This window comes from Mustela lutreola, chromosome 12, assembly GCF_030435805.1.
Source record: "Mustela lutreola isolate mMusLut2 chromosome 12, mMusLut2.pri, whole genome shotgun sequence".
Taxonomy (NCBI): Eukaryota; Metazoa; Chordata; class Mammalia; order Carnivora; family Mustelidae; genus Mustela; species Mustela lutreola.
Genome location: NC_081301.1, coordinates 69,815,638 through 69,831,981, shown reverse-complemented (window position 1 = coordinate 69,831,981; position 16,344 = coordinate 69,815,638). Strand labels below are relative to the sequence as shown.

The following is a 16,344-nucleotide window of genomic DNA, read 5'->3' as shown; positions in this document are numbered from 1 at the left end:
AATCTCTTGTTTAATATAGCACAGTTTATTTATTCATTCACCTACTGAAGGACATCATGCTTATTTCCAAGTATTGAAAATTGTGAATAAAGCAGTTATAAACAACCATGTGCAAGCTTCTGCATGAAATTAAGTTTTTAACTCATTTGGGTGAATACCAAGGAGCATGATTGCTGGATCAAATGGTATGATTGTGTATGGTTTATAAGAAATTGCCAAATTATCTCCCAAAGTGGTTGAACCATTTGGCATTTCACCAGCAATCAATTAGAGTTCCTGTTGCTATACATCCTCACCAGAGTTTGGTGTTGTCAGTGTTTTGGATTAGGCCATTCTAATAGTTATGTGGGTGGTGTTTATTGTTGTTTTAATTTGCAGCTCCCTAATAACATAAGATGTTGAGCATCTTTGTTTTTTTTTAAGATTTATTTATTTATTTGAGAGAGAGAGAGAGAGCACGAGCCTGTGAGCAGGGGGAGGGGTAGGGAGAGAGAATTTTAAGTAGACTCCCTGCTGATTGTTGAGACCCACATGGGGCTCAACCCCAGGACCCTGAGGTTGTGACCTGAGCTAAAATGAAGAGTTGGCCGCTTAACTGACTGAGCCATCCAGGTATCTCTTGAGTATCTTTTCTTATACTTGTCATCTCTATATTTTCTTTGTGAGGTGTCTATTCAGATATTTTGCCCATTGTTTCATCAAGTTGTTGGTTTTCTTACTGTTAAATTTTAACAGTTGTTTGTATATTTAATTTTTACATATTTATTTTATTTTATTTTATTATTATGTTCAATTAGCCAACATTTAGTACATTGTTAGAATTTGATGTAGTGTCCAATGATTTATTAGTTGCATATAACACCCACTGCTCATCACCACACATGCCCCCCTTAATACCCACCACCCCGTTACCCTTTCCCCCAAACCCTCCTTTCTATAACACTCAGTTTTGTTCTTGGAGCCCAGAGTCTCTCATGGTTGGTCTTCCTCTCTGATTTTTTTCCCCACTCTTTCCCCTCCCTTCCTCTGTGGTCCTCTATGCTATTCCTTATGTTCCGCATATGAGGGAAACATATGATAATTGTCTTTCTCTGCCTGACTTTTTTCACTTGGCGTAATCCCCCCAGTTCCATTTATGTTGATGCAAATGGCTAATATTCCACTGTATATATGAACCACAGATAAATGATCAGTGTCTTTCATGTGTTGAAGGACATCTTGTCTCCTTCCACCATTTGGTTATTATGGACACGGCTGCTATGAACATTGGGGTGCTGGTGCCCCTCTTCTCAGTACATCTGTATCTTCAGGGTAAGTACCTAGTAGTGCAATTGCTGGGTCATAGGGCAGCTGTATTTTTAATGTCTTGAGGAACATCCATACTGTTTTCCAGAATGTCTTTACCAGCTTGCATTTCCACCAACAGTGTAAGAGGGTTCCCCTTTCTCCACATCCCCACCAACACTTGTTGTTCCCTGTCTTGTTAATTTTTGTCATTCTAACTGGTGCAAGGTGGTATCTCATTGTGGTTTTGATTTGTATTTCCCTAATGGTTGGTAATGTTGAACATTTATTCATGTGTCTGTTAGCCATTTCTATGTCTTCTTTGGAGAAGTGTCTGTTTATGTCTTCTGCCCATTTCTTGACTGGATTCTTTGTTTTTTGGGTGTTGCATTTGAGAAGTTTTGTTTTGTTTTTGTTTTGTTATTTAGTTGACAGAGAGAAACACAGGTATGGAGGGAACATAAGCAGGGAGAGTGGGAGAGGGAGAAGCAAACTTCCTGCTGAGCAGGGAGCCTGATGGGGGCTCGATCCCAGGACCCCAGGATAATGACCTGAGCTGAAAGCAAACACTTCTTAACGACTGAGCCACCCAGGCACCCGAGAAGTTCTTTATAGATCTTGGACACCAGCCCTTTGTCTGTAAGTCATTTGCAAATATCTTCTCCCATTTCGTGGGTTTCCTCTTCGTTTTGTTGACTATTTTCTTTCCTGTGCAGAAGCCTTTTATCTTGATGCAGTCCCCAAAGTTCATTTTTGCTTTGTTTCCCCTTATCTTTAGAGACATGTCTTGAAAGAAGTCGCTATAGTCAATGTCAAAGAGGTTATGACCTATGTTCTCAGGATTTTGGTGGATTCCTGTCTCACATTTAGGTCTTTCATCCATTTTGAGTTTATCTTTGTGCCTGGTGTAAGAGAATGGTCTAGTCTTATTCTTCTGTATGTGGCTGTTCACTTTTCCCAGCATCATTTATTGAAGAGACTGTCTTTTTTCCATTGGATATTCTTTTCTGCTTTGTTGAAGATAAGTTAACCATACAGTTGAGGGTCCACTTCTGGGGTCTCTATTCTGTTCCATTGATCTCTATGTCTATTTTACATACCATGCTGCCTTGATGATCACATCTTTGTCATATAGCTTGAAGTCAGACATTGTGATGCTCCCAGCTTTAGTTTTCTTTTTCAACAATCCCCTGGAAATTCAGGGTCTTTTCTGGTTCCATGCAAATTTTAGGATTGTTTGTTTCAGCTCTGTGAAAAATGTTTATGGTATTTTGATAAAGATTGAATTGAATGTGTAGATTGCTCTGGGAAGCATGAACATTTTCACAATGTTTGTTCTTCCAGTCCAAGGACATGAAATGTTTTTCCATCTCTATGGGTCTTCCTCAGTTTCTTTCATAAGTGTTCTGTAGTTTCTAGAGTACAGATTCCTTACGTCTGTGGCTAGGTTTATTCCTAGGTATCTTAGAGTTTTTGGTGCTATTGTCAATGGAATTGATCCCTTAATTTCTCTCTTCAGTTACATCGTTAGTGTATGGGAATGAAACTGATTACTGTTCATTGATTTTGGGTCCTGTCACATTCCTGAATTGCTGTGAGTCCTAGCAATTTGGCGGTGCTTTGTATATTTTAGATAGCAGTCCTTTATCAGATATGTCTCTTGTAAATTTTTTCTCCTAGTATGACTTGTTGTCTCGTCCTTTTGACAGTGTCTTTTGCAAAGCAGGAAGTTTTGTTTTTTTTTTTTTTAAGATTTTATTTATTTATTTGAGAGAGAGACAGTGAGAGAGAGCATGAGAGGCAAGAAGGTCAGAGGGAGAAGCAGACTCCCCATGGAGCTGGGAGCCTGATGCAGGACTTGATCTTGGGACTCCAGGACCGTGACCTGAGCTGAAGGCAGTTGCTTAGCCAACTGAGCCACCCAGGCGCCCGCAAAGCAGGAAGTTTTAATTTTAATGAAGTCCAGTTTATTGATTATTTCTTGAATCATGATGTCTTTGGTATTATACCTAAAAAGTCATTGCCAAACCCAAGATCATCTAGATTTTCTCTTATGTTATCTTTGCACTTTACATTTAGGTTTATGATCCATTTCAAGTTAATATTTGTAAAGGCTGATACTTCTTTTTTGTATGTGGATATCCAATTGTTTCAACACCATTTATTGGAAAATCTGTCATTCTCCATTGTGTTACTTTTTTTTTTTTTTTCCAAAGATCTGACTATATTTGTGTGGGTCTATTTCTGGGCTTTCTATTCTGTTCCATTGATCTGTTATCCTTCTCTTTCACCATTCTTTCTGTCATATTATCTTGATTACTGTAGCTTCATAGTAAGTCTTGAAGTTGGTAGTGTCAGTCCTCTGACTTTGTTTTTCTCTTTCAATATTATGTTGGCTAGTCTGGGTCTTTTTCCTCTCTATATTGAAGTTTAGAGTCAGTTTGCTTGTATCCATAAAATATTTCTGGTATTTTGATTGGGATTACATTTAATCCATTGAATTTATACATCAAATTGGGAAGAACTGACATCCTGGCAATACTGAGTCTTCCTATTCACAAACATGAAATACCTCTCCATTTGTCTAGTTATTCTTTTATTTCTTTCATCGGAGTTTTGTAGTTTTCCTAATATAGATCTTGTACATTTTTTTTTTGGTTAGAATATTTATGAAGTTTTTCATTTTGGGGCAGTGCTGATGTAAATAGTGTTATGTTTTTAATTTCAAATTCCATTTGTTTTTTGCTGGCATATAGGAAAATGATTGACATTTGTATATATCCTTGTAGCCTGCAACGTTGTTGTAATTGCTTATTAGTTCCAGGAGTTTTGTTGCTCATTCTTTCATATTTTCTACATAGGCATTCACATTATTTGTGAACAAAGATGGCTTTCTTCTTTTTTTTTTCCAGTCAGTAAGTTTTATTTCCTTTTCTTGTCTTATTGTATTAGTAAGACTTCTAGTATTATGTTGATTTAATTTCTTTATTGAATTTCTTTAATAGACATAGCTGTATTCAGATCTTTTTTTTTTAAATTTTATTTTTTTAAGAGATTTTATTTATTTGACAGGGAGAGAGAGATCACAAGTAGGCAGAGAGGCAGGCAGAGAGAAAGGAGGAAGCAGGCTCCCTGCTGAGCAGAGAGCCTGATGTGGGCCTTGATCCCAGGACCCTAGGATCATGATCCGAGCTGAAAACAGAGGCTTAACCCACTGAGCCACCCAGGAGCCTTTCTTTTCTTTTTTAAAAAAGATTTTATTTGTTTGAAAAAGAGATAATGTGCAGAGAAGAGGGGCAGAGAAAGAGAGAGATGTGCACTCCCTGCCGAGCAGGAAGCCCAATGTGGGGCTTGATCCCCAGACTTTGAGATCATAACCTGAGCTGAGACAGATGCTTAACTGAGTCACCCAGGTGCCTCATATTGTCTATTTTCTTTTGTGTGAGTTTTGGTACATTCTGTCTTTTGAGGAATTAGTTCATTTCACCTAGGTTATCACATTTGTGGCCATAGAGTTGTTTATAGTATTCCTTTATTATCTTTTTTTTTTAAGATTTTATTTATTTATTTGACAGAGATCACAAGTAGGCAGAGAGGCAGGCAGAGAGAGAGAGGGAGGGAAGCAGGCTCCCTGCTGAGCAGAGAACCCGATGTGGGGCTTGATCCCAGGACCCTGGGATCATAACCCAAGCCGAAGGCAGAGGCTTTAACCCACTGAGCCACCCAGGCACCCCTCCTATATTATCTTTTTAATGTCCACAGATCTGTAGTGATGTCCTTTCATTTCTGATATTAGTAACTTGTTTTCTGTTTTTTCCTTTGGATGGAGTGGAGGTTAATCAGTTTTATCTTTTAAAAGAATCAGCTTTTGGTTTCATTGTTTTTCTCTATTGGCTTCTGTTTTCAGTTTCATTGATTTCTGCCCTAGTTAATACTTTTCTTTTGTTTACTTTGGATTTGTTCTTTCTTTTCTGGTTTTCTAGCATGGAATCTTAGATGATTGATTTTGGAACTTTCTTCTACAAGGCTACAAAGTTCTCTCTAAACAGTGTTTTCACTGCATCCCCCAAAATGGATAAGTTGTAATTTTTTAGTTCAAAATACTTTAAAATTTGAGAGTTCTTTGATTCACATGTTATTTAGAAATGTATTGCTTAATCTCCAAGTATTTGGGAATTTCCCAGCTACCTTTCTATATTTATTTCTAGTTTCATTCCATTGTGGTTTCAGAGCATATATTTTGTACTTTTTATTCTTTTAAATTTTTAAAAAAATTTTATTTGACAGAGAGATCACAAGTAAGCAGAGAGGTAGGCGGGTGGGGGGGGTACATGGTGGGGGTAGCAGGTACCTGCTGAGCAGGGAGCCCCATCTCGGGACTGAGACCATGACCTGAGCTGAAGGCAGAGGCTTAACCCACTGAGCCACCGAGGGGGCCCTATTCTTTTAAATTTGTTAATATGTGTTTTAGATATAGAATGTGGTCTATCTTACTGAATGTTCTATGTGAGCTTGAGAAGAATGTGTATTCTGCTATTGTTAGATGAAAGAGTCTATAGTTGTTAATTATATCAGTTAATTTATGGTGCTGTTGTGTTCAACTATTTCTACACTTGTTTTTTGCCTGCTGGATCTGTCCATTTCTGATAGAGGGCTCCAACTATAACTATCAGTTTTTGCCTCACGTATTTTAATTCCCTGTTGTTAGGCACATACACATTAAAGATTGTTGTGTCTTCTTGGAGCTAAGATCCCTCCTGTGCTTGCTGACCATAACCAGTTTTCCTGCACCACTACTTGGGCACTCTATTAGTTCAGGCACCCCCATTTGTTGTCTCCTGGTATTCTAAGACCGCAATGACCCACCTAGAATTCTGCCCTTTTCATCCCCTGGGCCCCTTTCAGAAAGAGATATCTCTCATTGGAGCACATTTCTAAGGATTTCCATTTTTGCACGCCAGTGTTATATTACTTTCCAGTAGCCAGTTTAGGGAGGCTCCCTCCCCCCTCTGTTTATCTTCTGATACTTCCCCTCAGATTCACTTTTCCACACCTCTTACCTTGCAAAAAGCAAGTCACTTTTCTGCTTGTAGAGTTCCAGATATATTTTCTAACATCTTCAGCTGATTTTGTGGGTGTTCAGATGGTTTGATAGATATCCAGCTAAATTCAAGGACCAGATGAAACAACGTCCCCTACTCTTCTACCAGGAGACTTACTTTTAGATCCAAAAACAAACTGGTTGATATTGAAAGGATAGATAAAATATTCTATGCAAACAGTAACCAAAAGAGTGTAGAGGTACTTGTATTATCAGACAGTATAGTCTTTGAATAAAAACAGTTATTATGCTAAGTGAAATAAGTTTCAATCAGAGAAAGAAAATTATCCTATGATTTCACTCATGTGGAATTAAAAAAAAACAAAACAGAGGATGATGGGGGAGGGAGGGAAAAGTAAAATAAGATGAAATCAGAGATGGAGACAAACCATAAAAGACCCTGAACTATAGGGAAAAAAGTGGAGGGGAGGCACGTGGGGGGATGGGGTAATTGGGTGATGGGGATTAAGGAGGGCACAAGATGCACTGGGTGTTATATGCAACTGATGAATAACTGAACTCTACCTCTAAGACTAATGATACACCATATGTTAACTAATTGAATTTAAATAAAAATTTAAAAAGTTATTAAAAATTTACATATTAATAAAAGGTTTAATACCACAAGAAGCCTTAACAATTATAAACAATTGCACATATAACAAGATCAAAATAAGAAGCAAAAATAGGCAGAATCAAGGGAGAATATTACTATAATAACAAGGAGATTTCAATCTCACTATTGATAGTGATTGTACAACCAGACAAAGATAAGGAAACAGAAGACATGTACAACAAAATAAACCAACTAGATCTAACAAACATTTATAGAACATTGCACTAAACAACAGAATACACATTTGTGTCAAGGGCATATGGGGCATTCTTTGGGAGAGACCAAACATTTGGGCACAAATTAAGTCTCAATAGATTGAAAAAGAAAGGTATTATACAAAGTCTCTTCTGTGACCATAGCAGGATGAAGTTAAACATCAGTAACAGAAGGAAAACTGGAAAATTCATTTGTGGAAATTAAGCAACACTCTTAAACAATAGATCAAAGAAGAAATCACAAGGGAAATTAGAAAATACTTAGAGAAAATGAAAAGGAAAAGACAATATATCAAAATCACTGGATTTAAAAAAAAAACAGTGCTGGGGGGTAATACATAGCTAAATAATATAAAAACACTGGAAAAATATGCCAAGGAGCAGGCTAAGCCACACTTAATTTAAAAAATTATATTCTTTACATAACAATATAGCATAATATGAAAACAAATTACTTGTGTGTTCGATTGTTAGAAGCATTATTCAAGCACTCTTTTCTTTGGTAAACCTGTAAGGAGGGTGCTTTAGTCCTGATGAGAATAAGTTTCTCTTAGGAATATGGAAGGGCCGCTGAAAATTGAGCTCAATGTTTCAAGTCCTTGTAAAAATTTTCTATCAACACAGAAGATGGGTTCTCAAACTGTGACCCGAGTCATGCCCCCATGAACTCTGCACACAGGTAGAGGATCCTCTACTACTTGAAATGGTGTTTATTTTTAAGTTTTGACACACCTGTGACAAATAATGTGAAACCTCATGGCTTTTGCCCATGATTAGAGCCAAGTCAGCTGCAGAGCTGAGTCTTCTTTTTTTTTTTTTTTTATGGCAGGCACCATGTGATTCAATTATGCAAAAGAACTCAGGATATAGTTCTTGTGTTAAAAGGCATTATTAGTCACACATGAAATCACTTTCAATACAACAGGGAAACAACTTAGGGCAGCTGTGGTATCATATGCTGAAAGCATTTAGAGAATGTGTATGTGTGTTTGTGTTATTAGAACTATGCTCAAGTATGACTTCTTTCTAGAATGTTCATACATCTTGTGTGTATGCCTACTAACCTGGACTGTAGCAGAGAACCCAAGTGACAATACTTCAGCTTAGTTTTGGCTTCTAAAAGCTTCTATCAGAGAGAATCTTAGGGAGATGGTGGGGAGGGGGATGTAGGGCCATTGAGGGAGAGGCTTTTTATGTCTCTGTTCAGAAGCAATTGCCTGGGAACTAGACAATGTTTTGGATGAAGTCATGTCAGCAACTTAGCAGACCCCAAGGTTTCAAGCACTTCAGGAATGGTGTCATCAGATAGGGTTAGAAAAATTGATGCCATAATAATGTGAGGAACTCCCATCCAATCAAGGTGAAGCCTCCTTTAGGTCTAAATTATCCCATTGTTTTATTATGAATTATAATCTTGCATTAAGCTTTTTTAAAGAACACATTCATTTTGATTTTTAGCATTAGTAAAATAATGGTAGTTATTATTTATTGCCCATTTGCTCTGTGCCAGGTTGGTTTAAGTGATTGACATAGATTCAGAAAATGCTCCTCAAATGGATTGTAGGTAATTAATATCATTGTGCACCTTCCACGAATGAGGAAACCGAGGAACATAAAGAACTGACTTGCTCCAGGTCACAAAGCCAAACAGGAGGGGGAGGGGAGTAAATAACCAATTAGTAAAGTCAATAAGCCACTTGGCACATGCTGGGTCTCCTAATATACATAATAAAGTTCAATTTTATGATTTTTAAAATCAACTGTACTGACATGTAATTTATATAATATAAAGTGTATGCATTTTTGTACATTTTGATGAGTTGCAAACATTTATTCAGCTTTGTAAACACTATCACAATCTAAATATAGAACCTTCCATCACACTAAGACATTCTGTTGTTCCTCTATCTAGTGAATTCCAAACCCCACCCTAGGCAACCAATGATGTGTTTCCTATCCATCTATATGAGAGGTCTTTTCTAGAATTTCATAGAAAAGAGATGATACAGATTCTTTTGGTTGGCTTCTTTTCCCAGCCTAATCTTATTGAGATTTATCAATGTTGATACATCCATTAGCAGTTTTTTCTATTACTGAGTGCTACTCCATTCTAATATCACTGTTTATACAATTTATCTGTTGATGGACATTTTGGTTCTTTCTAATTTGGAGCTACTGTGAATAAAAGTTCCTTGAACATCTTAATAAAATTCTTTAGAAAAACTTAAAAAATTTTCTGGGTACAGTGTTTCCTTGGAGGCAAATATCTAGAACTCAAATTGTTAGTTGTAGTTATGATATTGTTAACTTTATAAGGAACTATCAAAGGGATTTGTAATACTACCACATTATAATTTTAGTTTGCATTTCCTTGATGACTAAAGCTTGGGACATCTCTTTTAGTATTTATTGGGTATCTATATATCTTCTTTTCTAAAATGCCTGTTTTAATCTTCTCCTGTTTTGCCCATTTTAACTAGGGTGTTTATATTATTATTATTATTGCATTATAATTTTTTCCCATTATTAATATTCTTTATATATTGTGGATGCAAGTACTTTATCAGATATAATTGTCAGATCTATTAGGGACATTTTCTCCTAATCTGTGTTTTTTTACAATTTCATAATAAAATCTTGAAAAGCACTTTAAAAATTCATAAACTTCAACTTATCTTTTTTTCTTTACTATTTGGTCTCAAAGTAAAATTATACTTTTGTCTGTTTTCTAACAAATATTGTACTGTTAGCTACTTTGTTTAGGTCTATATTTCATTTTGAATTAAGTATTTAATTATGATGTAAACATAAAGGTATATTTAAAATACACAATTATCCAATTATTTTATCACCATTTTTGGAAATAGTTATCCTTTCCCATTAAATTACACTGGAACATTTATCAAAAATCCATTTAAAATTTTCAGTTTTAGCTCAGATAAGTAGAGAACATCCAGTAAGAAAACAGCTAGGCAGACTTTAAGTTAGTAAGTTTTCTTGAATGCATCAGCTGAGATGGCAGGGTAAAAACTAACGCAGACCTTGGAGAGCTAGGTGGCTGCAGGGAGAAGCAAGGGCCCAAGCAGTTGCTTCATTGAGCCAGAGAAGGACAGATATTATATAAAATGACTCTAATGGAAAAGCTAGACAACATGCATGATTAGATAGGTTATTTCAGCAGAGAGATAGAAGTTTTAATAAAATTTTAATGCTAGAAATAAAAAACAGTATCATAAATGAAGAATGCCTTCAAAGGGCTCCTCAGTATACCTGATACTGCTGAGAAAATAATCGGTGACATTGAAGATGTGTGTATGTTGAAATGTTTTTTTTTTTTTCATTTTATGTATTTTAATGTTCACAAGCTTATTTTACTAGTTTAGTCCTAGAAACATCTTCACATGAAATATTCCTACCTGCTTAACTGACTGTATAATCATTTACTGTTTTATTTAAATTCAATTTAATTAACAAATCTGTATTATTAGTTTCAGAGGTAGATTTTAGAGATTCATCAGTTCCATACAACACCCAGTGTACACTACTTCAAGTACCCTCCTTAATACCCATCACCCAGTTGCCTCATCCCCCACCCACCTCTCTTCTAGCAACCCTGTTTCCTATAGTTGAATCTCTTATGGTTTGCCTCCCTCTTTGTTTTCTTATTTTATTTTTGCTTCCCTTCCCCAAGTTCATCTTTTTCATTTCTTAAATTCCACATGAGTGAAATCACATGGTATTTGTCTTTCTCTGATTCTTTCACTTAGCATAATATTCTCTAGTTCCATCGACATTGCTGCAAATGGCAAGATTTCTTTCTGTTTGATGGCTGAATAATATTCCATTGGGTATATATGTGCATGTGTGTACGTGTATGTGTGTAAACCACATCTTTATCCATTCATCTCTTGAAGGACATCTAGGCTCTTTCCATATTTTAGCATGGCGACCCTGAGATAATACAAAAGTACACAGAAAACACTGTTTGGCTTCTTTGAAAACTGTTTAGTAACAATATCCTTCCCTAGATGTACATGTGAGAAAGCAGCAGGAGAAATGAAATGTAGTATGGGATTCTGTCCATTCAGAGATTTCCTGTAAAAGACTTATTAATCTACATGTGGTAAAATGTAGCTGATGTCAGAACAGTTACTGAGCAAGGGGTACATAATTCTATTATAATGATGTTGGGTTTCAGTACACTTATAAATACCTGGTAAGTGGCATGCACATATACAAACACACATAGATAAAAAATAGAGGAATCAGAAAATATTCACATATATTCAACACTGTTCAGTTTATGCAACTTATTTTTTATTTCTTTTTAAAGCTTCTTATTCTAGTGAATTCTACATTATCAATATTGTTATGTTTAACTGTTTTCATAATACATATGTAACAATTGTTTTATGAAACAATTTCTAAGTAGATGCTATTACTTACCTTTCTCAAATTGATAGATTCTCCCCCTGTAACACATTCTGAGAAAGATTAAAATTTGACAACCTGTTGGAAAACTTTCATATGTTTACAATTCAATTATCAGATATTTGATGAGATATTATTTTTTGGTAAAGGATTTCCTACATATGTTGAAATGTTGAGTTTCTTCCACTGGTATTTACCTGACTGATGAGGAGGAGTTGTGGATAAAAACTATTGTCATTCAGGATATTGTCAGGGGTTTCTCCTTTGTCAGGTTTCTGATATATGTTGAGTTTAGATATCCACAGAAATCATATTCCTAGGCTTTATTAGTTGAGGGTTTGGTGAGTATATGTCAGTATAGAGTGTACTCAAGCCTGTAGAAACTCAGTAACAAATTTATATCCTTGCTGCAAAAAGACTGGTTCCATGGAGGAAAAAACTCCATTCCAGTCACTCTTTTACCCTGTTTCCTTCCGTCTTGTACTCTCCCATCTTCAGTGCATGAGCCCCACGATTTCACTGGGAGAAATCTCTACTCCATTCTAATAAGGGACAGTAGAAAACATTAATTCGAGGAATGTATTAAATGAGACTGGTCAATGACACCCACATCCTACTAGCCAGAGGTTATTAATATGACACCATTTGGATGACACTGGTTGAGAAATTTAGACATATGGCATATGGGGATTTAGACATATTTGGACATATGGCATATGGGGATTACTTCTGTGTAAGTCAAACTGAGGGCTGATTTATAATAGAAAAATTCCCCACATCCATTACCTTGTTTTTTGTTTGTGTTGAAATAGTGTGAGGTCTATAACCTCTATGTATTTTCTGTTGTACTGAGGAAGGTGGCTTTTGGCTAAAAGTTATCAAACACTTATTACACTCTCAGTTTTCTTATTGTATCATTTATCTGATGATGAGTATATTTTGATAATTGATGCAGAGTTTTCACATTTTATTACATTCCCAGACCTTTTCTGCAGTGTGAGTTTTCTGAGGATTGAGTACAGAGTATTTCTTACATTCATTCTTTCTGTAATTTCATTTCTTTGGTGGGTGAGTTCTCTGATCCATAATGAGGACTGTACTTTGTATGAAAGACTGCCCATATAAAATATATTCCAAGAATTTCTCTCCTGTGTACATTCTCTGATGTTTGTGAAGATTGGTATCTTGCAGAGGAACTTGCAATAGTTTATTCTATTCACAGGGTTCTCTTTCTCTTTTATATTGTGAGATTTGATTTCTGGCTCAAAGTTTTTCCATATTCTTTACGTTCAGATGTTCAACTCCCTGTGTGGGCTTTCTGATGTTCTCTAAGGCTGGATTTCTGGCTGAAAGTTTTCCCACACTTATCACATTTATAGGGCTTCTCCCCTGTGTGAGTTCTCTGATGTACTCTGAGGTTTGATTTCTGGCTGAAAGCTTCTCCACAGTGATTACAATTATAGGGTTTCTCTCCAGTGTGAGTTCTCTGATGTTTTCTTAGGACTGACTTTTCACTGAAAGCTTTTCCACATTCATTACATTCATAGGGTTTCTCCCCTGTGTGAGTTCTCTGATGTCCTCTGAGATTTGATTTTTGCCTGAAAGTTTTTCCGCACTCATCACATTTATAGGGTTTCTCCCCAGTGTGAGTTCTGTGATGCACTCTGAGGTTTGATTTCTGGCTGAAAGCTTCCCCACAATGATTACATTTATAGGGTTTCTCCCCTGTGTGAATTCTATGATGTCCTCTGAGTTGTGATTTCTGACCAAAAGCTTTCCCACATTGATTGCATTTATAGGGCTTCTCCCCTGTGTGAGTTCTATGATGTTTCCTTAGACCTGACTTCAGTTTGAAAGCTTTCCCACATTCATCACATTTATACGGCCTTTCCCCTGTGTGTGTTCTCCGATGATTTCTTAGGCCTGACATGTGGCTGAAAGCTTTCCCACATTCATTACATTCAAAGGGTTTCTCCCCCGTGTGAGTTCTCTGATGTACTATGAGGATTGACTTATAGTTGAAAGACTTCCCACACTCATTACACTCATAGGGTTTCTCCCCTGTGTGAGTTCTCTGATGTATTCTTAGACCTGACTTTGCACTGAAAGACTTCTCACAACCATCACATTTATAAGGTTTCTCTCCTGTGTGAGTTCTTTGATGTTTTCTTAGGCGTGATTTCTCACTGAAAGCTTTCCCACATGCATGACATTCGTAGGTTTTATCCCCTGTGTGACCTTCCAGAGGTTGAATCAGGAATGAATTCATAGTACAGGGTTTTCCACATTCATTACATTCATAGGGTTTCAGTGTTATGTGAGTTCTCTGATGTATGTTGAAAGCTGACTGGCAACCTAATGTCTCTGTACATGTGTCATAATCAGAGGATTTGTCTGTTGTGTGAGTTCTCTGATGCACTGGAGGGGCTGGATTATGGATGAAATTCTTTCCATATTCAAAGGGTTTCACTCCTATATGAATTTTCTGATGTTCTCTGTGTGATTTTTGGCTGAAAGGTTTCCCTTCTGTGTCAGTTCTTTGCATGATCCTACTGAAATTATTTCTGTTTTTGGCACATTCATATTCATTAAATTCACAATGACTCTTCTCTTCTGGATTATTGCTATGAGAGACTATAAAAGTTGTTTTATCACATTGTTTTACCCCAAATTTACTGAATTTATAAGATTTCACTTTTGGGTGGATACTTTCAGATGCAATGAGAGCAGTCTGTTCAAGGAAAGCTTTTCCACATTTGTTGTACTCAGAAGCTTGCTGCAAAGTCTGAATTGCCTGATGCTGAATGACTTTCTCTTTATGACTGAAGGATTTCACATTTTTACTATAGACAAGTGATTTCTCACTAGTATTAGTTCTGCCCTCCTTAATACTAAGAAGCCATTTCTCAGTAAGCTTATGAGCCTTCTTTCTTGAATATTGATAGTGTGGGGCCAATGAGCTGAGATGCAGGAAGGTAGGCCCTGTAGTATCAAATTTATAGGGCATTGTTCTTGCAGGTAAAATGTTTATGTCCAGATTACATGGTTCTGCTGTAGTCAATGATTTATTGGTGAACAAAACTTGCCACAAATATTTGCCTTGGTTTTCTAGGCTCTTCTCTGAATGTTGATTAGGTTGGGAGTCTTCTAAAAAATGAGAAAATTAAAAATACTTTAAGATATTTAACATACTTCTTATGGAATGGGACTTATAGATGTATGCCCTATTATGTATTTGATGCCTCAGTTTCTGGCTCAGGTTAATAAAGTAATTTCAAGTGTATATTCTTTTTTTTGCAAAAAAAACCCCCAAAACAAACACCCCCCCCCAAAACCCAAAAAAACCCTCCAAAACCAAAAAAATGAAAAAAACTTTTTTAGTGGGAAGAAACTAGAAATAAATATACATATGATTTGGCATCTTAAGGTATAGTTTTCAAAGCTGGTTAAAGAAGAAGATATAGGGTGCCTGGGTGGCTCAGTGGTTAAGCCGCTGCCTTCGGCTCGGGTCATGATCTCAGGGTCCTGGGATCGAGTCCCGCATCGGGCTCTCTGCTCAGCAGGGAGCCTGCTTCCCTCTCTCTCTCTCTCTGCCTGCCTCTCTGTCTACTGTGATCTCTCTCTGTCAAATAAATAAATAAAATCTTTAAAAAAAAAAAAAAAAAAAAAAAAAAAAAAAAAAAAAAAAAAAAAAAAAAAAAAAAAAAAAAAAGAAGAAGATATAAAGGAACGGAACAATTAAGAATGTAGAATATATTTGAGAGAATTGGTTCTTGGGAACAGAAAAGACAGGAAAAAAGTAGTAAATGGGATGAATTCAACAAAGATTATGAAACTTCGTAGATTAAAAGGCTTTCAATGGTTTTACTGGAGATAGAATTTGCATTAAGGAAAAATATGAGTCTAGATTCTTAGTCAAATATAGATTAAAACGGTAGCATAATCATTAGAATATATGATTAGATTTGGAGCTCCATTTTTGCTAGTCTACATAACAACACTAAGTTTATAATGGGACCAACTTCCTCATGGTGAAAAAAAAATATTTGCCATGCTTTAATTCTCTCTGTGGTATTATTCACAGAAAAAGTGTATCAGTAGAAGTAAAAACAAAATGATGGGACTTAAAGTAATTTTTCCACCTATAATGGAGTCACTGGTCTATCCTGGTTCTGGTACCTTGGTATTATTATTAAGTAGTGAATATCTCTTGGTCATCAAACCTCAACTTTTCTCTTTTCAACTTGCTCATTATTTTCCCCAAACTCGTCCTGCTTGCCCAATTTCTGATATTTTTTTTCCAACATAGCTAGGTTTTTTTTTGACTGAGAACCTTAAGTAAGGATCATGCTTCAAACTGACCCTAAAAACTACAAGTATCCTTTGTATTTATTCACCATAAGTTTCTTATGCATATTTGACTGTTATTGCCCTTTAACTACCCACACTCCTAGCAAAAACATCAGGCCTATCCTAAAAATATTAGAAAGCTTTGAATATATTACCCTAGGCACCAAAAGATTAAAGATTTAAGTGATTCAGGAAAAATGTCACATTAACTACATGTTCATTGTGTGTTTTAGCTACCATTCCCCCCGTCCATAGTATTTTCCTGCTCTAATCTTATTATCGGTCCCCATTAAATGGTTCTTTTCCAGCAGTAACTTTATATGCACACTCTTTCCCTAAACTGACTT

General features: G+C 36.1%; 1 protein-coding gene across 1 annotated transcript in view; it reads right to left on the bottom strand.

Annotated features, from left to right (window-relative positions):
* Nucleotides 1–11,511: 11,511 nt before the first annotated feature.
* The window catches only part of ZNF782 (zinc finger protein 782), a 44,818-nt gene continuing 39,985 nt past the window's right edge, over nt 11,512–16,344 (bottom strand). Inside the window, exon 5 of the mRNA XM_059143138.1 lies at nt 11,512–14,794. Coding sequence (XP_058999121.1) covers nt 12,945–14,794 — 1,850 coding nt within the window. The 3' untranslated portion in view covers nt 11,512–12,944. The remainder of the gene's footprint in view (nt 14,795–16,344) is intronic.